The sequence below is a fragment of the Acipenser ruthenus genome, chromosome 4, assembly GCF_902713425.1.
Source record: "Acipenser ruthenus chromosome 4, fAciRut3.2 maternal haplotype, whole genome shotgun sequence".
Lineage (NCBI taxonomy): Eukaryota > Metazoa > Chordata > Actinopteri > Acipenseriformes > Acipenseridae > Acipenser > Acipenser ruthenus.
This window is the reverse complement of record NC_081192.1, coordinates 96,015,088-96,040,892: the sequence shown is the minus strand read 5'-3', so window position 1 is coordinate 96,040,892 and position 25,805 is coordinate 96,015,088. Positions and strand designations below refer to the sequence as shown.

At 36.9% G+C, this 25,805-nt stretch overlaps 1 protein-coding gene across 9 annotated transcripts in view; it reads right to left on the bottom strand.

The window, feature by feature from the left end:
- Positions 1–25,805, bottom strand: part of LOC117400632 (RNA-binding Raly-like protein) — a 166,165-nt gene that overhangs the window by 75,264 nt on the left and 65,096 nt on the right. For 8 of the 9 annotated variants that reach the window (XM_059023122.1, XM_059023120.1, XM_059023121.1 and 5 more), the window contains one exon: positions 4,477–4,750. In XM_059023122.1, coding sequence (XP_058879105.1) covers positions 4,477–4,732 — 256 coding nt within the window. In that variant the 5' untranslated portion in view covers positions 4,733–4,750. Of the gene's footprint in view, positions 1–4,476; positions 4,751–8,161; positions 8,226–25,805 lie in introns of all 9 variants that reach the window. The other variant, XM_034914828.2, reaches the window with a different exon arrangement.

Here is a 25,805-nt window from a genome sequence, read left to right as displayed (position 1 = left end):
CATCCTGAGAGTAAAGTAACAAACGCCTGTGAATGCCATGTCTTCATAAATCATGTTCTGCACTATTGACTTCATTCAGCAAAAGTTGTGACGAGGGAATTCTCAAGATACTGTACAGCTTTTAACTATTTGGTTTTCTTTCTAGTTAAGTACTATTATTCATCAGTACAGCTGGTTTGTATCATGCATGCATTTCCTCTGACAGAAGTCAAACATTTAAATTATGTACTTCACTGTTGTAGATAATAGTGAGAGCCCTAAAACTAAAACATTACTCGACCAAAACATTCATTTAAGAAATACATCTTGCTGTAACCTGTCATGCATGCAGTATTGACTGGTAGAAGGTGCAATGTTTTGGACATTTACTTTTGTTTGAGTTTTTTCCTGCCATGGGCACAGAATAGCAGTGTATGTGTGAGCTGGGGTAAAGTATTTCAACTGCGTCAGATTATGTTATTATTTTACTTGCTGGTGCATCTGGTAATGAACAAAGACAATGTTTTGCTTTTATTACATCAGGGAGTGCTGTCTTCAGTAAAAGGAGCCAATGTTGCCACTTATTATTACACACATGAACATTAAGAGCTATTCTGTGCATCTTACAAATGACACTAAAAGGATAATACATATGTGTTAAATTGCTTGGATTTTACTGTAAAATAAAGATATAAATGTGGTATACAGACAGATGCCTCCATACGTCCCCAGATTCTGATACTCTTGAAAGGAGAATGTATTTGGTCATTGTATAATAATCTGTACAAACATTTGCATAATGCCGCACTGCCAATGTCCATTCTTCTGGAGAATCTCTTCTGAGTCAAAAAACTTGACTTCCGCATGTACTGTCAGATGTACTGGCGCTTGCCCAATGAAGCACTGTGTAAGCTATATTACCTCCATGTGGAAACACACTAGTCTGTGTGACAAACACGGTCTGTCTAATTTTCCATAAGGAAGGAACTTGTACCTGCTTTCGTTTTGTGTAGTAATCTTTCACACTGTACATGTTTCATTTGCATGTTGTATTATGATGTATTATTATGATTAATTTTGCATTCAATTAAAAAAACAAAAAACAAAACAAAAACAAAAAAAACCACGTCTGTGCTGTATAAGTGGTTGCGGGGAAAGGAAAACCAAGACGGAGTTGTTCTCATTTCCAACTAATGAAATGACCTGTCCACAATTATAGCAGCACTGTGTTATTTCAATATACGTCCCCAAAGTCTTAGATATAGCTCCAGCTGATTCAGAATGTTTGTAGAATGGACACGTATCAAATAAACTAGCAAATGAGATTCGGAAACAATGTATTTCCTTTCAGAATTAGGTCTTTGAGGATGATCTGACCTAAAACCAAAAAATAAATTAATTTATTCATCCTTCGTATTTGGTTTTCATTTCCATTTCCTGACACAACACATGCACAATCATCTAAAATGGGTTTATATTGCCTATGTAACAAAGCACAACTGAAGCTGTGCGTTTATACACAGACATACTATAATTGAAATGACATGAGTAAATAAATATTTGAACAGAATGGGCTTCATTTACAATCGTTTATAAAGTCTAAGTGCTGGCACAAATCACACAGATCCTGCGCTTTTCAAAATATGCAGTGCACTTACCGCAGACTGTCTTTGCACATTTGGCACAGCTATCAACCATAACCCAGGCTTCTGGCACCAAATGCTCCACGGGCATATACCAGTGCAATGAAAGCGTCTAATTCCTCCAAGGGCACTGACCAGGAATCATCTTGTAGTTGTTGCTGGGTTTCTGCTTCAGTGCAACTTTGTATGTGGTGAAGCGTATGCGTGTCAATGCGCTCTCATCAGTGTTGTTTTGCATATGCCGTGGGCCCTGAAACTTCCCTCAAAATATTATGTTCACCCCTTCTACCTGCAGTTTCAACACCAGGATTTATAGTGTTCCAAACAGTGAAATCATTACCAGCCTCTTGAGTGCCAGGTGGTGCTGGCGCTGCCGCTGGAGAAACGGCTGCCTAAGGTAAAGTAGCGGCTGGATCAGGTGCAGGGGCTGATGCAGGTGAAGTGGCTGGCATCCTTGCAGGGGCTGCCACAGGATTGCTTCTTGTTCCACGGGATCTCCTGCACCCTTGGTGTCACTGCTGCTGGAAGATTCATCTTCGCAAACCCAGTCTGCTTCAGAGCCAGATTCATCATTGTCTGTCTCTGCTTCACCAGAATCGCTGTTTGGTAAAATTTGCAGTAATTCCAAACACTGCTTTGCTGTCCTGTGTCTTCTGCGATCCATTTTCAATGTGTATTGGGATAACAATGAATTTCTTTGAAAAACGAGTGACTTGTATAGTAACCAAAGTGCAGACAGACAGCCTGGCGTTGTGAGCTGTCAAGGCTGATTGATGGGCTATCAGGAGGCTCATTGAAACAATAGAAATGTAAAAAGACTGCTCACTTGAGGAATGCAGACTGATATAATCAAACTTCAATACATGGCGACAAGTCCCGACTGATAAATACAAATAATACCACAACATTTAACTGTTATAATGTTTTATATGTATCGGTCAATTTGACCACTCCTGCTCGGAATAGGTATGATAGTATTTTATCTCCCTGATTTTTGCAGCTACGTCTTTCTTTGTCAGGGCAATTCGTACATATATTTAGGAAAAGTCAGGAAAGCACATCTTAAACACACGCACCACAATTTAAATTTAATTTTCAAAAACGGTCAAAGTGACCGCCTTGGTTGTTCTAGTGTTAAAACAATGCAGGGCACAGCAGAAGAGATAATACCATTGTACCTGGACAAGTTTCTGTGGAGAGAAAGGTACGACAGGAATTGTCGAGATGCATTTATAAATATTCTGCATTAGATCACGCAGCTGTGCAGGGGGTGGGACTGGTGGCAGCAGGCAGGGCAGGAGATTTAAATCTTCACTTGAAACACACTTGTTTTCCTTGACTTTTAGTAATTAACTGGTTTTTTTTTAGTAAAACTTATAATAGATGTTTCACATGTATTTATATATTGTAATGGCTTTTGTATCAACTCTTTTTTTTAATTGCTTTGTATTTTTAAATGCTGTTTCTAATGTCGTTTTTTTATGTATCTGATGTTATTAACAATTGCTGATGTACTTTATGCTATGTACAGCGCTTTGAGATGTTCTACAGGAAAAGCACTATATAAAAATAAAATTGATTGATTGATTGAGATGCAACCGACCAGAGAAGAACGGACACAGACGGGGGCATGGGCAACAAAACATCCATTTAACCACCACAGTCTTGATTAAGATCATCCCAGATCTTTACTAAAAAGCTGAAAGTTTAAGATATTTTTTTTAAACTATTTCTTTTCAGAATGGGTCAGGGACACGCTGTAGTTCAGGGAGAAGGAGCAGACCGATCAGAATTGCGAGTTTTGAACTGATTTTTTTCACTAATCATTGGTGTCCGAGTCAGACTCATTCAATATCTACTTTTCCCAAAAGTTCAACATTTACATAAATCTCGTCAGTCATGTTTATTGCAATAATTTCCAGTATGTCTGTATTTTTTAAAGGCTAGTGGCGTATGGATCTCTAATAGTGAATCGCCCCTTTTTGAAAAGAAGTGCCAACCCCTGGTGATATGCTGTAATATCAGCACCCCCATGTGACCTGTTTTGACCAATCACAATAGAGTATTTAAAATACCTCAGACCTTCAATAACACCTTTGTTAATGCCGACTGGCAGTGTCTGACTACGTTACCTGTATTCATGCAGGACATGATATCAAATTGGGTTTACCTTCATGGTGCATGGACACACTAGGCTTTGCAAATCAAGCCCTAATAACATTAAAAGTGTTCTAAAGTGCATTTAACATTACACACACTCGCTTTCCTCTTCTGTATAGCCTTTTGTGAAGTTCATTTGACTATTCTACATCCCTAATTTATTATTACATTTTGTATTTGTCATTTTATTGTAGTCATCAACACAGCTCTCACAAAAGAGACAATTACCTGCCATGACAGTTCTAAAAAAAACAGCCATGGACAAAAATACATTTAGGTAAAGTAACTAGTTTTCTCAAACCTTTGTCAAATATTGTTACAATGTTAAGAACAATACATAGCAATACATATATAACACAATGTGGCAAGTTAAACTAATTAGTACACCCGGGAGTGTACTGAAATTAGCTATCTGCTTAAAAAAAGATAATACTAAGAGTGAGAGAATGTCTACTTAAATAACCATTAAATAGCCTACCGTATATTTAACAGGTTTACAGGTTTAATTAGACTCTGCATTTATTTAACATGTCCCGGTTTTGAGCTTTGAAAATGCAGTTCATTTAAACTCTCCTTATGTATTCTTGTATGGTACACCAATCTATGTAAGTCTATGTAAGTGCATGACAATGACTTACATCATTATTTCCAGTGTCTAGCAACAAAAAGATGCACATTAAAAACAGCAGCTTACCGAGTGGCTGTCCTGCAATGATTCTTGCATTCTCCCCTGCAACCGCAGCCCGTGCATTTCTTTCACTCATGTACTGAACAAATGCATATCCTTTGTGTACTGAGCAGCCAACTATTTTCCCATACTTGGCAAAGATAGCTTCAATGTCAGCTTTTTTTACTATTACTGTGTTGAGATTGCCAATGAAAACCCTCGAGTTGATGGATCTGGGATCATTCTTGTTGGTGACATTGCTGGTCTGGGTCTTGCCAGTCATTGTCCTTCACTTGTTTTCCTACAGAACAAAAGAAAAAAGAAACATATATATTTTTTTCCCCTGACGTTTTATAGCATCTCATAGCTGGATACTAATGCATGTAATGGACGTTAGCCTCTTCAATGCATTTTTTAAAGGTTCTGTTTCAGAATATGTTTGTATTAATGTGGCTAGGAATACCAGAACTGATGCAAGCTACAGGTTAATTTAGCAAGATAAATCAATTAAATGACAAAAAAGTGGTTCCAATTGAGAACTGGAGACCCCTTAAGAGCAACAAGATACAGAGCACAGCACATACAGAACAAATCGCTTCCAAAGGACCCTGACATCTGACAAAACTATGAAGAACTATGATGAAACTTTTGAATGTAATACACTACCTTGAAATCAGATTGATTATACATGTATAATATTCACATTCAATGCCCTCACAAACAGAATAGTATGTACCATTACACATGAAAAGGCGGTGATTGAAAAGAGAATATTTTACATTTCTACTGATAAATTAGGTAGGGGTTCTAGGTGGTTTGAGCCAAAAAAGTAGGGTTTAAATGAATGCTTTAAAATGTATTTTCCTATTGGCCTTGCTGGGAATGTTTTATATCTGCACATTTTTTTTTAACCTTAGTTCAGCATATGAACATACTTAAAAGTCAAGGCAATAGATAAAGTTGTCTATATTTTGATAATCTAAACAGTGGAAAATCTCTGGGGTTTTTCTCCTAGGCAGCAGTATTTATATCTGCCACTGCTGAGGTCAAGCTAGACTATCAGAGTTTGTTTGAACTACAATTTAATATAATACAATCTAATATTGTATTTGTTTTTTTAAGGTTAGGTTATTGGATTTATTGATGTGCACAAATATATATTTAATTTACTTGTTAACAAACTGTCAGACCATGGCTACAGTGGAATCAAAGTTTTTTTCCTATGCTGAGATTGCCTATCACAGATTTTGACATACTTTGAAATACTAATCCCCACAAAGGGATCATTTCCTTTTGAAATATTGCACATCTCAGTTCAGAGGATCCTAAACACCATAAATACAATTTTTTTTTTTAAACCTCACTTCAAGCTAAAGTCGAGGATATCTGCTGACAAAAAATACATTGATATATATATATTTTTATTAGAAGTGTTAACTAGATCAGCCCAAAATCCAGAATGAAGGCAAGATAGAAAGGTTGTTGGTGAATATTTCAGTAGCTCAAAAGTCTCTTTGAACAAGGTCACTGAATAAATTAGTGTGTGCCATAAACTAATCATGTATAGTTAATAGTGCTACGTTTCCACCTGCAGCATGAAACCAATCTGTAAATCTAAGAAATATCATAAATCATATTTCCCTTCTAGCAACATCTCCCCCCCCCAACCCCCCACCTCCTCCGCTCGCTCCATTTCCAGATTTAACACCCCAACACCCGTTGCTTAGCCTCATTCTCAATTGCACACTTTGTAACTTCCTCCATCAGAATGAGTTAGAGAACAATTCCCCTCAATCCTAACTGGGGCTGATTTGATATAGCACTGCCAGTGGAAAGGATCAAGATTGATTTCATAGCGCTTTAAAATGATATAAATGTAACCCTAATAAAAAATACAAATAATAAAATCATATTTGATCTGTCCTTGAAAACTATGTAAGAGAGAACAGGGTACCTACTCCTGGCATTAATGAATAGTTAAAGTATACAGCATTATGATCTCCCCCACCCACAGGCGGTGCATGTCGTAGGTGACAGTGAACTATAGAGCTGTTTGTTCATCATACTCACACTTTACATATAGTCTAATGAACCACTTATCCAGCTGTGATGACATTTAATAAGATGATTTACAGAAAGTTTAAGACACTGATGATTATATTATTATTATTATTATTAATTTCTTAGCAGACGCCCTTATCCAGGGCGACTTACAATTGTTACAAGATATCACATTATTTTTACATACAATTACCCATTCTTACAGTTGGGTTTGTATTGGAGGAATCTAGGTAAAGTACCTTGCTCAAGGGTACAGCAGCAGTGTCCCCCATCTGGGATTGAACCCACAACCCTTCAGTCAAGAGTCCAGAGCCCTAACCACTACTCCACACTGCTGCCCTATAATTCCTATCAGAGCTTTGCCTGAATCTGAAACTTGACCAAATGAGCAAGAAAATAGGTGTGTTGATCAATAATTAATCGGCAAAGATCTATTTAAAGTAATCCCTTATTAGAAAATGATATGTAAATAATAAGCAAATGTAACTATTACAAATATAAATCTTATTATTCTCATGGGAAAACCTTCCTGTAATTAGGACTGCACTTGGAATGATCTAATTAGTGCAGCAGTAAAGGACGTTGTTGAAAAATAATAAAAACATAAGAAAGTTTACAAACGAGAGGAGGCCATTCGACCCATCTTGCTTGTTTGGTTGTTTGTAGCTTATTGATCCCAGAAAACTCATCAAGCAGCTTCTTGAAGGATCCCAGGGTGTCAGCTTCAACAACATTACTGGGGAGTTGGTTCCAGACCCTCACAATTCTCTGTGTAAAAAAGTGCCTCCTATTTTCTGTTCTGAATGCCCCTTTGTCTAATCTCCATTTGTGACCCCTGGTCCTTGTTTCTTTTTTCAAGTCAAAAAAGTTCCCTGGGTCGACACACATGCACATTTTTTTTGCCTGCATGCAATACTTTTCACTTTTCTCTATTAAATGTAATTTGCCATGTGTCTGCCCATTTCTGAATGCTGTCTAGGTCATTTTGAATGACCTTTGCTGCTGCAACAGTGTTTGCCACTCCTCCTATTTTTGTGTCATCTGCAAATTTAACAAGTTTGCTTACTATACCAGAATCTAAATCATTAATGTAGATTAGGAATAGCAGAGGACCTAATACTTATTCCTGTGGTACACCACTGGTTACCTCGCTCCATTTTGAGGTTTCTCCTCTAATCAGTACTTTCTGTTTTCTACATGTTAACCACTCCCTAATCCATGTGCATGCATTTCCTTGAATCCCTACTGCTTTCAGTTTGAGAATTAATCTTTTATGCGGGACTTTGTCAAAAGCTTTCTGGAAATCTAAATAAACCATGTCGTATGCTTTGCAATTATCCATTGTCAATGTTGCATCCTCAAAAAAGTCAAGCAGGTTAGTTAGACACGATCTCCCTTTCCTAAAACCATGCTGACTGTCTCCCAGGATATTGTTACCATATAGGTAATTTTCCATTTTAGATCTTATTATAGTTTCCATAAGTTTACATATAATAGAAGTCACGCTTAGTGGTCTGTAGTTACCTGGTTCAGACCAATGATTCCAACACTAAAACAAAACACTGATTCTGACACTAAAACAAAACATTGATTCAGACACTAAAACAAAACATTGATTCCGACACTAACAAAGCAAAACATGCAGTCATACCTTCCCGGTTCCACCACGTGACAGACTAGCAGGCCTTCTACTCGAACACTGAGGGGAAATGAACCTGCATATTACAGAATTAATATATTGTAGTACCTGTAATTTAAACAGGAGTCACATTCACTGTACAAAACAAGCTCTCTCTTTTTGACAGGCTTGAACCGAGTCATAAATATCTCATTTTCTTGCACAGTGTTCGATTAGAAAGCCTATCTGTCATGCTGGCACCGGAAAAATACAATTAAATAGCTATTATTACTTATGAATTCAGATTTCAACATTGTGTATAGAACCTCAAATTTGTTTTAGATTTCAGCACCAGGTTGATTAAAAAAAAAAAAAAATCCATAGTGAAAAAAAATATAGCTTGTTATACCCCATAATCTAAAAGAAGGGGGCACTTGGGCCTATTTCAGTGCTAGCAGAATATAACAGTGACTTGAAGATTATAGTTATGGTACCTCACTGCTGTAAGCTGGTTAGTGTTTGTCTTAACCATTTTAACCATCTGATCTATTTTTGTCTTATCTTACAGTGAACAAAAGTAGGTTTGTTTGAAACTAAAAAAACCTGGAAAAGTTCAGACATTTAAACTTCACATAAACAACTTATAAATATGACCTAACTATAAACATGCTAATTGTTCTTCATCTATGGGAAATTGACTATTAAAGGGAAAGGCAACTAACATGAGCTGGTCCCTGGTTGAGCATATATTACAGTACTGTAACTACCAAATCCCATAATTAATACTAATGCTCATTCTCAAACTATAAATGTTGTAGGCTACGACAGTCTTAGTGAGCCATATGTTCTTCCATGTGTGTAAAATGAATGTACTTTTTAAAAGCAGTCTTGACAGGCATGTATAACCCCTCTATGTAAGCAAAGTCTCAGTGCTACTGGATTTTGTGCCCATGACATACAATAGATTTGATTCAGTTGTGCTTGTTGGTGAATAATAGAGGCTTGATTCGTCTATGACTTCCAGAGTGGTATTTTAAATCAACCTTACCTTGACCTAAACCTAAAACCTGTGTGCCATTTATAATAATGGTGCCGAACAACATTGCACTGCAGTGGGCAGACTGCCAGTAAATACAGGTTTATTCTGTATACTGTTAGAAGCACTGTAAGAAGAAGATATTGGGTCCTTTCAAGAACAAATCATATCTATTTAGTGTGCAACTACTACTTTTATTCTGGGGGGAAATAACTTCCTAGGCCCTGACTTTTTGCTTGGATTGAATCAATAACTGAATTGAATCAAGTAGTCAGACATATAATGTAATTTGCCAATCCCTTTAGCTTATGTGTTTTAGAATGTGTTTTATTTAATACTGCTTTTAATTAAGCTTCATTAAATTGATCATAGCAGAACACATATATGATATTAAGTTCTGCCATTTTTTCTATGTGTTTGTGGGTTTAGGTTTGTATTGCTGTTGTACTTGTAGCCTATGTGCTTGTGCAGTGGTATCTTCTTTTGTGAATAGTGGTAGTAGATTTCGCTTTAGTTCCTCTTCACTGTTGTATTCATACCTTTGATTAGTCATTGCTCAAGGTTTAGCTGTTTATAATTCATCAACAGTAGATCTTACTGTTTTTGATAATTTTTAAATTCTTTTTTAGGCTATATTGCCTACTATTAAAACTCACATAATAAATTCTTCAACTGCAACAAGGTTTTCCGAAATAGTGAGACTATCACCACTCACCGCTACCCACTCTCTGTCACTGATGAGTTAGTTGACAGATATAACCACCTTTTAACATACTTTTGATATTGTGGCCCCAGTTAAAACTTTTTTCTAAGCAAACTGCACCATGGGCTAACATTACTCTATACAACATGAAAAGGGAATGTTGCAAATTAGAACATAGATGGAGGGCTACTAAATTGCACATTCACTATGATATTTGAAAACAACATCTATTAAAGTGACTAAAGCTCTGAGGACAGTCAGATGTTGCTCTTTCGCAAACCTTATTGATGTTAATAAAAATAACTCGTGTTTTTTGTTTTTTTCAACTATTCACAGATTAGTAAATCCATCACCTGCTGCACCTCCTTATACTGAAGCCTCTCCCACTAAGTGAAGAATTTCTTAAAATGATTACGATTAGGGATCAAATTCCTTGGGATGGTTCCTTTATGAATGTGCCCACTAGACAGATCGGCTCTGTTATGGAATCCTTTTCTTTGATTAAGGATTTGAATCCGTTAGTTATGCAGATTAAATCTTCCACCTGTTCCTTAGATCCAATACCAAATCGATTCCTTAAGTATATTTAGTTATTTGTGTATTGATGTTCTTACTATACAAGGTAGATCTCTGTCAACTGGAAAAGGTCCAGTTGCCTTAAAAACAGCTTTGGTTAAGCCTCTACTCAAAATATAACAGATTGTACTGTTTTGAGTAATTTTAAACCCATTTCTAACTTGCCATTCTTAGCTAAGGTTCTTGAAAAGGAAGCAGTCAAACAACTCCACATATTTCTGGATGTCAGCAATGTCCTTGAAAAGTTTCAGTCAGGGTTTTGATTTGCTCATAGTACAGACTGCCACTGTCAGAGTGGTAAATGACTAACTGATGAATGCCAACTCTTACTCTTCTTTTAGACCTTAGTACTGAATTTGATACTGTGGCTCGTACCATTTTAATTGATTGTCTTAAAAGCTGGGTTGGCCTGCCTGGAACTGTTCTAAACTGGTTCAAGTCATATCTAAGTAATAGACAGTACTGTGTTTGTTTAGGGGAATCTATCAGGATTATCTACTAGTACTTGTGGTGTCCCCGAGGGCTCTTTTCTTGGTCCCTTATTATTGTTTTTATACATATGGTAGCAATGGGTGATATCATTCGTAAACACAGTGTTCATTTTCACTGTTATGCTGACGAGGTGTGAAACCTGGTGACACCACTGCTATTTTGGCCTTAATAGTGTCTTGCTGATATCAAATGTTGGATGCCTAAAAATGTCTTGCAATTGAATAAGACAGAAGTTTTGCTGTTAGGTTATATTTGATTCTGATTTGAGTATTGAGGCTCACATTCGAAAAATTACAGTGTCATATAACTCTGGTGTTGGCCTCATTGCACTGGCTTCCAGTGCATTTTAGAATTGAATCAATATTAAAGGCACTTTTATAGTTCAGCCTTTTTAATTAGACATACAAATAATGATTTGCTTATTTTTGTAATTATGCGTTTTATCATTATTATTTTCCTGTTTTCTTCAATTGTTTTATTATTATTATTATTATTATTATTATTATTATTATTATTATTATTATTATTATTATTAATTTATTGTTATGTTGTAATTTTTACTATGTCTTGATATTGCATATTTCTTTCTGTTTTAACTGACGGTCTGAAAGGCGCTAGATAAATCAGATGCAATGAAATTGAAACCCAATCCAGAGACTTAACAGTAAGGAAGTAATGAAGACAGCAATACAGTTCTAGAATGCAGTTGGTTTTGCACACAATGTGCAGATGTCAAATATAAATACTGTTAAACTACATATATAACATTGACCATGTGTGTTACTAATTAAAATAATGTTGCAAATTACAGAAATAAATAAAAAACTAAGACATATTTGTCGCGGGGGTCTTTAATGACCAAGCGATGGTGACCTCTATGTGACAAAGACTTTATTTGCAAGAAGCTCCACTGTGCATATGACTATCCACCACACTTAAAACAACAGCACCACAGACAGTCCCTTGTTCAGTACTTTAGATCAGCATGCAGAAACCAACAGCTCAGGGCACCAAAACTATCTCTCTTTCTTAGGATGCCATGTTGCCTTCCTTTTATAAGCACCAACCCCACCCACAGGTACGTTACCTTTAATCATTTAAAGGGGTACTGTCCCAAAAGAAAGTTCTATAACCCCCCACCCGCCTTTATTCTGACCCATAAATCAGGTACACATACATCCAAAGGAGAACATCAATACAATAACCCCATAATTTATACATCTATCAAATACACAATATTTATTGGCCAATATACATAAGGAGAGACCAGCTCCCAGATAAACTGTGCAATACTAACATTCCCCACTAGAGGTCCCTACTGCTACTACTTATATATGGCAGTACTCTTGACACTCCAGTTTATTTATGTTGTTGATTAATGCTAACCTTATTTTAATAAAGCTTGCATCCTTTAAGACTAAGTGCAAAATATAGTTTATTCATTATTACAATGAATCAAACATTTCTTTGTCTCTTATCTTTTATATTTTCCTATGGGAATCCTTGAATTGCAAGTGAAACCCAACACACATGTTTTCACTTGCAGCATTTACAGGCCTCTTTAGACAGATCTACAATATACAGTGATCGTTCACCATCACAATCTTCACACAGCAATACTTTACTGACTGCTATAAACACAAGGTATGTATATTGATTAATCCCCCAAGAGAGCACTACACTTGGTATTTAGTTTCCCTTTATAGTTACACACACACACATGCACACACATTGGTCAGGGACTCAGAGGCCAGTCTTTGTGGGCAAGGGCACATTATAAGTGAAGCCACTCTCACACGGCTACAAACTTGTACTAGTGATGTTAAAGAAGTGGGTCAACCAAACAGAACAGAATTAAAGGATGGCACTATTTCATGATTATTTCAGATCAATAAAAATGTACTGAATTAATGACATACAGTTAATTTAGGGGAGGGATCATTTCAGTTTGCTTTTTAAAATATTAAGTAATATTTAGTGATTAAAGGTATACTCACCTTTAGAGGCTGTATGTTTACATGTTACCTCTTCACTTGTACAAGCTCTTCACTAGGATATTATTGCCTCGTAGTTGAGTTCCCAGGCCATCTTGATAAAAATCCTAGATTAGCATTGGCCAAATATATACTTGGACACATTTGGCATTGTTAATCAAGGGGTGTACGTAAAAGAACTTGTTCCACCAACTGTCAGTGTTACAAAACTTTGGAGTAATTCTTGCTGAGTTGTCTGTAGGAAAGGTAAGAGTAGACTAGAGCAATAGTAAGACATTGATAAATGTGGCCCACTGTTTTTAGTAAGTGGCTCATTAAGTTAAGCACAGTGTGAGTAAGAAAACATGGAGGTACCATGCAGTCTTTATGTCAAGTAATATTTCATTTTCATGGGAACAACAAAAGTCAAGTGAATTGGAATATGTTTTAATCAAGCATTTTAACTAGCCAAGATGAACACGGTTAACAACAAAACACAAAGCACAAGTACTGTTTTTGGGCAATCCATTTATAAGTTTAAATAAGTTATCTATTTTAGTTTTTAATATTTATTAAGCACTACACGCCAATGTATTAAACTGTATTTGTAGGAATAATATTTGAAAAAGCAAACTGAATTACTGAATAATACTACAATATAATAAAATAGGGAGACACCGTTTAAAAAAGAACCACACTGCCACCTACTCCAGGAAGGAATGTAATATAGAGGATAATTAGACAGGTTAGTTAATTGATTGTTTACGACTGAAAGAGGACCACTGCTGTGAATCACAAACAGACTCAGAGAAAAAGACGTTGATTGACTGGCTGCTTGTCCCTTCAGGGGAGACTGTGAGGTCTCCTTTATCCAAATCGTACATATAACTTGCCAAATAGCAAATTGGTTGGGAAGTGGGACTTTGGTAGGATCATATTGCTTTTTGAAATCTCTATCATAGTGTATTGTTGATCATGTACAGTTGGTCCATCTTGGTGTTGTTTTTTTGCATCACTTATACCCTATTCCTGACAGTATCTAAACATAGCATAGCAACAATTGTGCTGCCTCATGTTAGTATTCAGAGGCTGTACAGTAAGTGTAAATTGTTTGGAGGCTGTTTTAAAAGAAACAAACGAAGGTAGGCCATTAGCAGATCTGTTTGTTTTTTTTAAATACAAACAAAAAAATAAATTTAAAGTATCTTGTTCAACAACCAGTGGGGGCGATTGTCTTCCACTTTACCCAAAATATCCAGTATAAACCAATCCGTTTATTAAACCTTGAAAGACAGCTTTATCTCCACTTGGTTTATTGACAGCAGAGTCGTACTGTTACAGAAGGAGGTTCTGGTCTTGAGGCTCGCATGTCTCCATGGCTTCTAAGTCTGTGTTTTTGGAGAAGTTTTATTACAACTTTTTTAGTTTTCATTTTTTTGAAGCTTATCTTCAGAAAGCAAAAAAGGGCTTAGTCATTGCTATGAATATGTTCCAATGGTTGCTATATATATGTACCACGGCTACATTGCTGCTATGAATATGTACCCTTATTAAGGGCTTCAGAGGCTACCGAGCAAACTATAATATGTCCTTTGGTGGCGTTTTATGAAGATTTTAAAATCTAATAAAATGTAGATGGAATATAGCTTAATAAACTATATTATACAATATTATTTTTTGTATTTCAGTAACTCAAAGTACTTTTCATGTGAACTCTTGTTTGATTTTCTTTTTGCAGAGCTGTAATATATACTGTGTTATTATGTGCAGTAGTTCCCATCTTTAATGGTTTCATATTGTATATGTATTCTTATTCATTTACATTTTAGTTGTGATTTTGCAATAGGTGTGACCCTACAAAAGATCAAAGTACCATAAACCAAAAAAAGAATTATGCCACTTTGGCACATCCAACTATTTGGGACAGTCAGAGTGATCATTTATAGAAAACATTCTCAATAGTGGATCAATAATTAGGACATAGAAAGAAAAATATTGGTTGAAGTGTAGCCTATGTGGACAAAAGCTTAATGTGAACTCAAGCAGTCTATAGCAGTAAATAGGCAAGGGAAATAGGTCTGACTAGTGTTCAGGTGTAAAGATCTGACAGACTAGTGGAGAATATTTGAATAAGATTTGCACATGGTCAATGATAGCATGGTGCTTTAGACAAAGACGCTGTGAAAGTGTTTCTATGAAAAATATCAGTATCTCTAATTGTCAAAAGTAATCTTAAAAAGGATGTCATTCACACCAGCTTAAGTTAAAAGAATAGACAGATCAGATGAAAACATATTGGGATGCAGGAGAATGATTTTAGGAACATTGCTTCCCTTGCAGGCTATATACATCTTCATAAGCAAATAACTGAGTACAGAAAAAAACAGCAAGGTCCAAATGTGTCAAGAAGATCATGCTAAATTATTTAAACATTGATAGTACTGTATGTGATGCTATGACAGAAATACAATGATTCTTGGTTGTAAATCTCCCTCCCGACCTGTGAGGGCGCTAAGCAGCGAGAACAGAGTTCTTTGGATGGGCTGGTTCTGACAGTTATTTCCCAGGGTCGGGAAGTCGGCCAGTCTGGATGAAGGCGAGACTCCGTTGCAAGAACGCATTGACCCGGAAGGGAAACGACGTGGCAGCCGCAGATTGGAGAGGCGGTTGCACTTGTTTACCAAGGGGTCATGTGTGACGGCATAAAAGGGGACGGTGAATTGCAATCTGTTCCTTCGTTTGGTTTAAACTTTTGAACTGTAAGGACTGTGAGAGCCCCTGTGAGAGATAAAAACGTTTGTGAGTGTTTTGTTTTGTTTGTCTGTAATTGTCTTGTACTATATATCACTAGATGGCTAAACACAATTCCGGAGCTGTCGCCAAGGGCCAGACTAACCCGGAACAGCACTGCACGATTGTCACTAATAAACTGTATCACCCACCACGAGCACTACTGCACGCACCCAGGACTGGTGACCGTGTTAGTATTATTGTGGGGCAGATATTTGTGTGTATTATTTGGGATTGCAACCCGTTGTTATTTACGCCACACCACACACATTGTTGTGTATTGCCGGGGTCTTATTATTTGGTCACCAGACCTGGATATAATAAAAATAGCTTTCCAACTGGATTATAACTCTCCTTGTTTGTTTTAGTATGCACGGCATCCCTCCTGCACCTGTACACAATCAACCACTTTGCAACAGATGCATGTAAAAAAAATAAACTGCTTGTGTCTTCAGTTTCATTTCTCTCTCAATAATTTAATAATAGGCTGAATTCCTAGAGTGAGTTGAATGTTCTCCATATGTAAATGCATGAAGAAGCAGTCTGTGAACAGCTGATATTAAACCTGAACCACAGCCCCTATTTGTCAACTGTCTGATATTACATTGACATTATTAAGAAAAGATAATGTAATAACAACTGCATTTTACGATATATCAATGTGCATTCAAATAGCAACTTATATAGAACTGTACTTTTGTACTTTCACGGATTCTTGATGCTGCTTCTGAAAATAATAACATGTCCTTTTTTTGGAGTGACAAGCATGAAACCACAGAAATAACCACGATGCCCCCGCTTCTAACATACAATTCCCCAATGCACTAACCTTTCTCTGTCAAGGTTCTTATCAACTAACTACAGCTCATTTCACTATAAAATGGGCCTTTCATGCAGCTTGTGCTTCTATTACTAAATCCTGTGGTTATTGTAGAGCATTGGGCAATAATCCAATTAGCTAGGAAGCGAATAGAGCCATCCTTCATTCTGCTTAAGTCACTCACAATAAAGCACAGCTCACTGATACCATCCTTGTTGTATCAGAACCTTTAAAAGGTTAGACGTCTGTAAAGACAGAAACACACATTTATTGTGACAAGATCCAATTGTCTTTCATTCGGCAAGCTTCCATTCCTTTACATTAATCTTCCTGCCTAAGAAGAAAGCTCAAGTCTTTTTGTAGGCTGGTATGCATAATGTGTCGACATTCTGTTGGCTGCTTTATCAGCATTAAATCCAAACAGACAGCAAACGTAATTAACTGCATTGCAGTTTATTAAAAGCTCCTCAAAAATGGTATACATGACATGCGACTAAGGGTGTGCAGAGAACACATTACTCACACATGTAATCATACTCAGAAACCAATACTCATACCCAGATTTACTCTGATGATCTGGGAGTGGGCAGGAATAGAACCCGGAAGTGCTGTTAACACTAGAACCGCCGCACCTGCAAAATGTGCGGCTCCATTTTAAAATGGCTTCGATATGAAAATGAAAAACAAGCAAAAAAATTAAACTTTTTTCTTATTTTTTTTCAAAAGAGCACATATACATAAACATGAAAAACTGTAATAAAATAAACTTTACGCAATAAACTTCTGTGTAAACAGGTGTAGAATGCTGCATGCACATATAACATTATAAAACATAAATAACTAGTTATAAAAATAGCATAAAACAAAAATATAACATAACTTATGCAACGTGAAAGCGCTTTGAGTGAAACAGAGTTCAAAGGCTCTGTCTGTCTGTTCAGAGTTCTATTACAGCTTTCGAAGTACAATCTACACAGAAAACACACTTTTCAACTGTACCAGAGCATTTGCCACAGACTGACTTTTCACAACAGGCACAGTATCAAAAGTTATGTTTTTACTGCATTTAGCAACCTGGCATTGTCTTTTATTACGTGTGCCAGTGGACGCAGAACATTATAAAAAACAGCCACAGGCCACCTGTAAGTAACACCTTTGACAGAATACAGCCGTGTCATTTGATCCAATATTTCCACACCGTACTGTGTTGCGTTGTAAAATGCAACAGTCTCTGGCTTTTGTTTAGCATCAGTCCCTATGGTCACTGATTTGTGCAGAGAGCTTAGAATAAGCACATTTTTTAAATTTTTTTACACCTGTACACACTCAGGGTGGCACAGTCATTCTGCCTTAGGAGTGTAGTGGAGTGCAGGGGGGCTCACACGGCTTGAGCTGTTGGTGGTAACTCTCATCTTGCCTTGTTCACAGTCCCTACCCAAGGTGTTATTTTTTCTTCAACTCCCTGGCCAAATGGAGAGAAGTAAAAAAAAATTGTCAGTGGTGACATTTCATCCTTTGCCCAAGTACGGCTCCATCAGCACAACACTGTCTCCCAGTCTCTCACCAGCAGGGCGCGTTTCGTCCTTTCCCAGGTAGGGGAAACCATTTACAAGTTATTTGGTATTCAGCTGCAAGCCAGAATATTGTCCATGTACTGTGTCCAGCGACAGCGTGCCTTTGTGGGAACCAGCTATTCATCCACGGTGATGTTAGGTCCAGGCTTATAGCAGGCAATGATATTTGTGATGAAGCTGTCCCACACCTCTGATGCCATGGCAAATTTGTTTGTAATAAGGCGGGCTGCACTTGTTGTTCTCAAATCAAAACGTATGAATCTTAGGATTTCCAGAAAGCGATTCTGTGACATTGTTTCCTTGAAGGGAAGACCCCATTCTTGTGACCAGTAGCTCTCCACATAAATGCTTTTGCCCACATATGCGCCACGCACATACAGGATTGCAATGAAAGCTTGTAATTCCTCCAAAGACAGTTCCCAGGGGTCAACAATTAGTACCCACTGTGCCTCTGCCATGGTACAGCGCTGAATGTGAAGGAGCAGTTGCATAGAGATCAACAACAGAAATGCACTGAGTGGGGTATCTATGTTTCGTTTTGCGTGCGGCGTTGGGCCTGAAGCTTCAGACAAAACATTTTCTGATGTGCGTTTTCTCAAAGCCTCTCCCTCTCCCCCTGGTCGGCACTTGTTGTGTTTGACCTGCAGGTAAATCTGGCTCGGTGTCCTGTTTCAACAGCCCAGGATGCGTCGCTGTCGTTATCACTCACCCCGCCATCACAATCTCCTTCAGCCAAATCTTGTACTTCAGTACTCGTCTTTGAGCCATCTTCTCAGTCAGTATACAGATAATAATGAATTGGAGTGCCCACAGCAGAGTCTAATAAACGTTAACACCAGCCAGCCTGTCGCCAGCCCTACACCTAATACAAAAGAATTATCATACATGATGAAGAGGTGACTGATTAAGGCATTGATCACACCTGGGTTTGCAAGGTTCTCAAGATTGAATTACAAAGGACAGTTACAAACTTGCTGAGCTGATTCAGAGAGCAGGCAGATGATTAAAAAGTAGTGTAGCTATATCACACTGTATTGTGATTCAATGTGTATATTTTGTGACAACTGCTAATAAAATAAATAAATAAATAAATAAATAAATAAAGAACGGATATCTACGAGATATTCACATACGCGGAGATATTTGAATTGCGAAAAGCCGTTCAAAAAGTGACTATGGCGGTGCTAGTGTTAAAGTGGAGAGCGCTGATGTCATGCTTTAATTAAAGGAAGGTGAATTGGAGTAATGAGAGGACTTTGTTTTCAAGAGAAGACACTTGATCTACAAAGACAAGTGGATCAGTGAAACTGGACTGGAACTGACAATACTTTCTCTACCTTTCATCAACTCTGCCCCATTTTTGAGCAACTGTGGATTTGTATTCAAGCTGCTAGCCTTGTATACAATAACGCTCTCACAGACTCCTGCTGGTGATTGCAGTTGGAAAAAGCAAAGATACAAAGGTGCACAGACAACCTCATCATTGTTCCTGGCTCCACTGTTAAAGGACTTCATCCTCAACAAACTTCTAAAGAACTGGTTTGATGAGTTTTAACAGGTTCATATAACATTACCATACACTGGGGTACTCCAAGACAGGGTTTTCCAATCCTGGTCATATAACATTACCATACACTGGGGTACTCCAAGACAGGGTTTCCCAATCCTGGTCCTGGGGACCCACTGTGTCTTCTGGTTTCCATTCCAACTGAGTTCTCAATTACTTGATCAAACCCTTAATTGAACTATTCATTAGCTTAATTAGACCTTTTTAATTATCTAATTAAGCTAATGAGACATATCGTTGAATTTTGGAAGTATTAGGATTGCACTTCCCTGGTGATGTGAGACTACCATACTCCTTTCATCAAACTTAGGTAATGATAGCCATAAATCCTTTTTTACCCTGAAAATTTACGGCACAGCTAAGTATGAAGAGATCAATCAGAGAAGACAACACATCTCCAAGACATACTATTTATTTTAGTGTTATTTGGGGATTTTAGGTATTTATTGTGATGGAAGTGCAAATGTACAAAAAAAAGAAAGATTATTTTTCAATATTAGGCTCATGGTTGCTTATTGAATCTTCAACCTCAAAATGCACAAACATGCATGTTTTGGAAAGTGATTGCCGATGTATCCCTGATAAAAAAAAAATACATTGCCCATTAAACAACACGCACAACTCGCGAGAAAAAAACAACGCATACAACTCATGGAACATATCACCATAAAAAACGGTCTTCTTAAAAGCTAATATAAAACACACAATAGCTTTTGTGTGCAAAGTAAATTAAAAGCGTTATTAGTTATTTTACAGGCATGTATCTTTTCCCTCCATTTGAAAAATGCCTCCTTGAAGAGGATTAGATTACTTTTCATGTCATATCTCGGCAGTCCAATCACCAATCTTGTTTTTCTTTTTTTGCGTGGGTCATAGCCATGACTACGGGCCATGTCTCCATATCATTGGTTTAGGGCTAGGACGGGACGAGATGGGTGGGACGTATAATATTATAATTACGAGGACGTGTCACAGACGCTGCCATTTTAGCTGAGTTCACTGCAGATTCATCTAGACACTTGTCCATTTGAAACGTCTGTGTCTATGGCTCTACAGGTCCAGGAGTGCTGATCTACAACTCATTTGAAAGGTAAGTACTTGGACTAACTAGTCGTCTTGCTATTGGTTTTGTTTTTAAACTTTATATCTGCTTTTTTTAAAAAAAAAACCTTTGGAATATTTTTTTTTTCTTCTCTGTGTGTGTGTGTGTGTGTGCGTGTGCGTGTGCATGTGCGTGTGCGTGCGTGCAGGGCAGGAGATAACTTTAGATAGACATAGACAAGACTAACTACTGTACCAGCATATGAACATTTATTTTTATTACTGTTATTTTTAATTGTATATGTATTTATTTTCCTTTTTTGAAAATGTTCTCCTCAGGAGATGGACGGAGCCAAAACTAAATTCCTGCATCTGGTGCCTAATTAGCTGTCGGGTCATTTTTATTATTATTAGCTATGTATTTTATTATTAGTTTACTTTTTTTTTCTATGTGTGTGTGTGTGCGCCCACGCGAGTGTGTGTGTGTGTGTGTGAAAGGATGGAGTGTCATTTAGCTGTAATTATTATTATTATTATTATTGTTATTATTATTATTATTATTATTATTATTATTATTATTATTATTATTATTATTATTATTAGTTTACTTTTTCTTTGTTTCTGTGTGTGATTTATTTATTCTAGTTTTGAAAATAAAAATATATCTATCTATGCTTTTCTGTAGATATATTGGGTTTTAATATCTGATCTGGTTGCCAAACTACAAGCGCTAAAACACAAAGTGATCATATTCATGCCCATATATGATCATTCTGCTCCGGCAGCAAAGGGTTAAATAAATTATACACTGGTTGGTATAATGCCACTCAGCTCCACTGTGTTAGAGGCTGTGTCACACAGGTCCTTTCTCCTTCCCCCCTGGAGTAGCTCTCTATTTCTAGACTTTAGATTGACAGTCGTCACTGCCTTTTTTACATACATTTTTTCTCTCCAAATAATTGCAAATTTACTTGTATATTACTCATACTCTGAAAAGAAAATGACCTTACTCGTTACAAATAGTCGTTTGTACTTGTACTTGGGCACACCCCTACTGGAGACCACATCCTTTTTAGAGATTATAATCATGCATTACTTAGAAAACCCAAACATCAATCTAAAAAAGGCACACGTAAGCTTTTGAGAGCATTAGATTGCTATAGGTCACAAAGCTGAATCTAGAGTCGTCACTGCTGACTTGAGACAACAGTGGCAAAAAAAAAAAAAACTGCCGTGACTGTATACAGTTTAGCTACTATAGCAATGTCCACAGCTATTCCAAATACCATTATGTTTATTATTCAACATATATAGACACTTTAAGATTTACTGGAAATATTTTCTCTGTGTACTTTAGGTTACTGAACTAGTCTGACAAATCAAAACGTGGACAAATCAGTTTACATTCTACCAGACTGGCTTAGTGGAGCAGAACAATCCATGTCAAGTGCTTGATCTCTTCAGTAGAGGCCAAGGTAAAAACATGTCATCTTTAAAGGCTTTACCAACACCTGTCTAGTTTACAGGCATTTTTTGTGTCTATAGCTGTGGCCAAAAGTTTTGCATCACCTCGAATTTATATATATATATATATATATATATATATATATATATATATATATATATATATATATATATATACTTGAATGGAAAGATTCCACACATTCTAAATACAGTTCAGCTAAAGGGATATAATCCATGATATATGCCCTTAGAATCTTTGTAACCGCATCACAAAAACAAATCCAACAAGATCACTCCATCAGCTATTAAGAAAAAGTTGTTTAAATCAATTTCAACCTTTTAATAAGATGTCAATTCAGGAATGGCTAAATCAAAACATCCCGGAAAATACGAGCACCTCTGAGATGTCTAAAATTGCTGTAAGTAGTACAGAGAGAAGTACTGTCGGACAGACTGAAAAACCTATCATCAGTACTACTAGACATGGGAGCATTATTATTATTATTATTTGTTTATTTAGCGGACGCCTTTATCCAAGGTGACTTACAGAGACTAGGGTGTGTGAACTATGCATCAGCTGCAGAGTCACTTACAATTACATCTCACCTGAAAGACGGAGCACAAGGAGGTTAAGTGACTTGCTCAGGGTCACACAATGGGCCGAACAATCTCCCAAGGCCCGCCTCTCAGCCACTCAGAGAGGAAAAGCCCACACACCCTCTTCCCCACCTCTCCGTGTCATTGCCATGAGGCTGTGTGGTCCAGTGGTTAAAGAAACAGGCTTGTAACCAGGAGGTCCCCGGTTCAAATCCCACCTCAGCCACTGACTCATTGTGTGACCCTGAGCAAGTCACTTAACCTCCTTATGCTCCGTCTTTCGGGTGAGACGTAGTTGTAAGTGACTCTGCAGCTGATGCATAGTTCACACACCCTAGTCTCTGTAAGTCGCCTTGGATAAAGGCGTCTGCTAAATAAACAAATAATAATAATAATTTGGTGTTTTCTGTTCTGGTGAGTTGCTTCCCCATTCTGTTAAATAATTTTGTGCATGTCTTGAATATTGCTTCTGTACAGGTATTCATAATTAATCTAGACCTGCTGCTGCATTTTAATTGTGTGTAGGGGTGCTGTGTTAATTTAGTTTGACAGTTTATTAATTTAAATATGTCTGTTACGTTATTATTATAGTTTATTAACATACACTTGCCTATTGCTTTTCTCTTATTTATTCAGTTCATTTCATATGTTGATGCACGTGTGTCATGACAAGTAATACATATTTATTTATTTATTGATTTATATTGTGTCTGGTGGTCAACTCCGTCTTAAAAAACTCTTCAGCTAAGAGAACACTTTGCTTGCTTCCTGAGGGGTGTTCTCTTAGCTGGAGACTACTATACAATATTTAATGTTAGACTTTGAAATGTCACATTTTTTAATTGTTGTCAGTTTTTCATTTAGTATAAGGAAAACTACAAAGCGGTATGTAATTAAATATGTTAACGTAATATTATTCAGTAGGTTTCATTCAACTTTATGAAGCAAAATTTGTTAATTTTATAGGGTGATGAAAAACTTTTGGCCATAGCTGTACATTTACGTGCAATTTATTTATTTATTTATTTTGCATTAAAATGTTAAGTTTTAAGTTTCTAATGAGAACATTTATATGTATATTTTTGAGAAATACAGGATCCTAAGCTTTAATGTATGAGTCTGTTTTTTATTAAACAAACCCATTGAAGAGAAATACATTTAAACCAACTGTTGTAATGGATGAAAGTGTGAGTTTCCAGTGATGGAAAACACCATGTTTAACAGCAAAAGGAAAAACAATACATCCAACAGTACAATATTGTCCAGTTAAGTTGTGCAATGCCTTGTGTGTGGGAATTATTAAGGGTGTGCTGGTTGAGAATATGAATGAGAATAAATATCTGTAACCAGTAAGGTGATTTGTCTGAATAAGGCACATCTGCTTTAGCCCATTCCACTTCCAGTGGTTGTAATACACATTAGAATTTTATTTCTTATAATGTTAAAATTTATGAGACACAGAAATGTGGTTTTAGGGCATTTCTGATAACATTTCCAACCATACCATGGTGTCACTCTAGAACTACTTTCCTATTTAAGAACTAGGCCTAATTAGGTATCTAAACACGATGGTAACTCCAGCCCCACCCCACCCCACCCCACCCCTTGTTCGCTGTATTTTTCACATACCTCTTCATAGTCGTGCATACCGATAAATCACCTCCTGATCACTCATTTTATCACCAAACTCCTCAATAATGTGATCCAAGTCATTATTTTATTACTATAACATCTCAAAAAGCTCTGCAAATGTCTGTGATATTCTTTGAGCACTGGATGCAGAAGCAGCTATCTTGTTTGTTTATGTCCGTGTTATCTATGTGGTGCCGGGGCGATGTGTATTGCTCAGATCAGCCCCTTTTTTCCGGCTTATCTTGGCTCCTATTGGTCTCACTCGGCCATTGAATGGTTTTCTCGGCTTTTTCTGGAGAAAAAACGACTAGAGACCTGTGTCCGACATCAGACCTGAAAGGGAAAATTGTAATGTCGGACATGGTCCGACATAGGACCGCAAAAGGTTAAATTATTATTTTTTGTTTTATTATTAGTTTTACTTGTTTAGTTGTAGTTTATATAGTTTTTAGCGAAAGCGAAACATGACAACGTATGTGGTCTTTCTATAATGAGGAACGGGAGTGAAGTTGGTTCAGAGGATTTCGATACCAGCGACAGTGATCTTATCACTCAGCGATGATGATGGAGAATGTGGAGCCAAGAACAGTACAAACTGTACAAACAGAAGAGCATGCAGCTACTTTACAGGTAAGCCAGCTGCAAACGGGAAGCTGTTTGGTTTAAAATGGCAGTGCTGTGACGAAATACTATCAAAACACAGCAATGCGGCAGCTAGATCCATCACAATCCCTGTGCAAAGTAGCTGTGTACAAACATTTGTGACTATCCCTCCAACATAAGGGAAGCAGAGACCGTAAAAAAGGTACAGGGTCTGCTACAAAAATGAAAACAAAAAGAAAAAACACAAGAAAAATGTGCAGTGGTTTCTGTTTCCGGGTTCTGTTGTATTGATCATTTCAATAAATGGCACAGAGGAAGTCGATAATGGCACATGTTTTGATGGTGTTTGATTTTTATTTGATAAATACTGTGTACTGATTTTATTGTTATTATCGTTATTAGCAGCATTTTGGTTTTCATTGTTAAAACAAACAAACAAAAGAAAAATGTGTTTTATCTCTATATTGAATATGGTTATGTAGTACACAGGAGCATAAAGGGTTAATGAAAAACACAGTTTAGGTCATTTATTTGTGTTTTATTCATCATATGTTAACATTTTATATCAATTACAGGTTTGAAAACATTATTATTATTATATTCAAAGTCTGGTACCTGGGAAGGGGTTTCATTTTTACATCTGGAGTTGAAGTGGTTAATAATGTCCCTGGCATGTATGATGAAGCAGAATCTGTGCAAGTCGAAGCCACATTTTCCCAAAATAGCTGGTACTTTGCGAATGTTTGGGTAATCGCTGTGCTGACAGAAATAGTATCTACAGATGGTATGAACATGACATCAGCACAAAA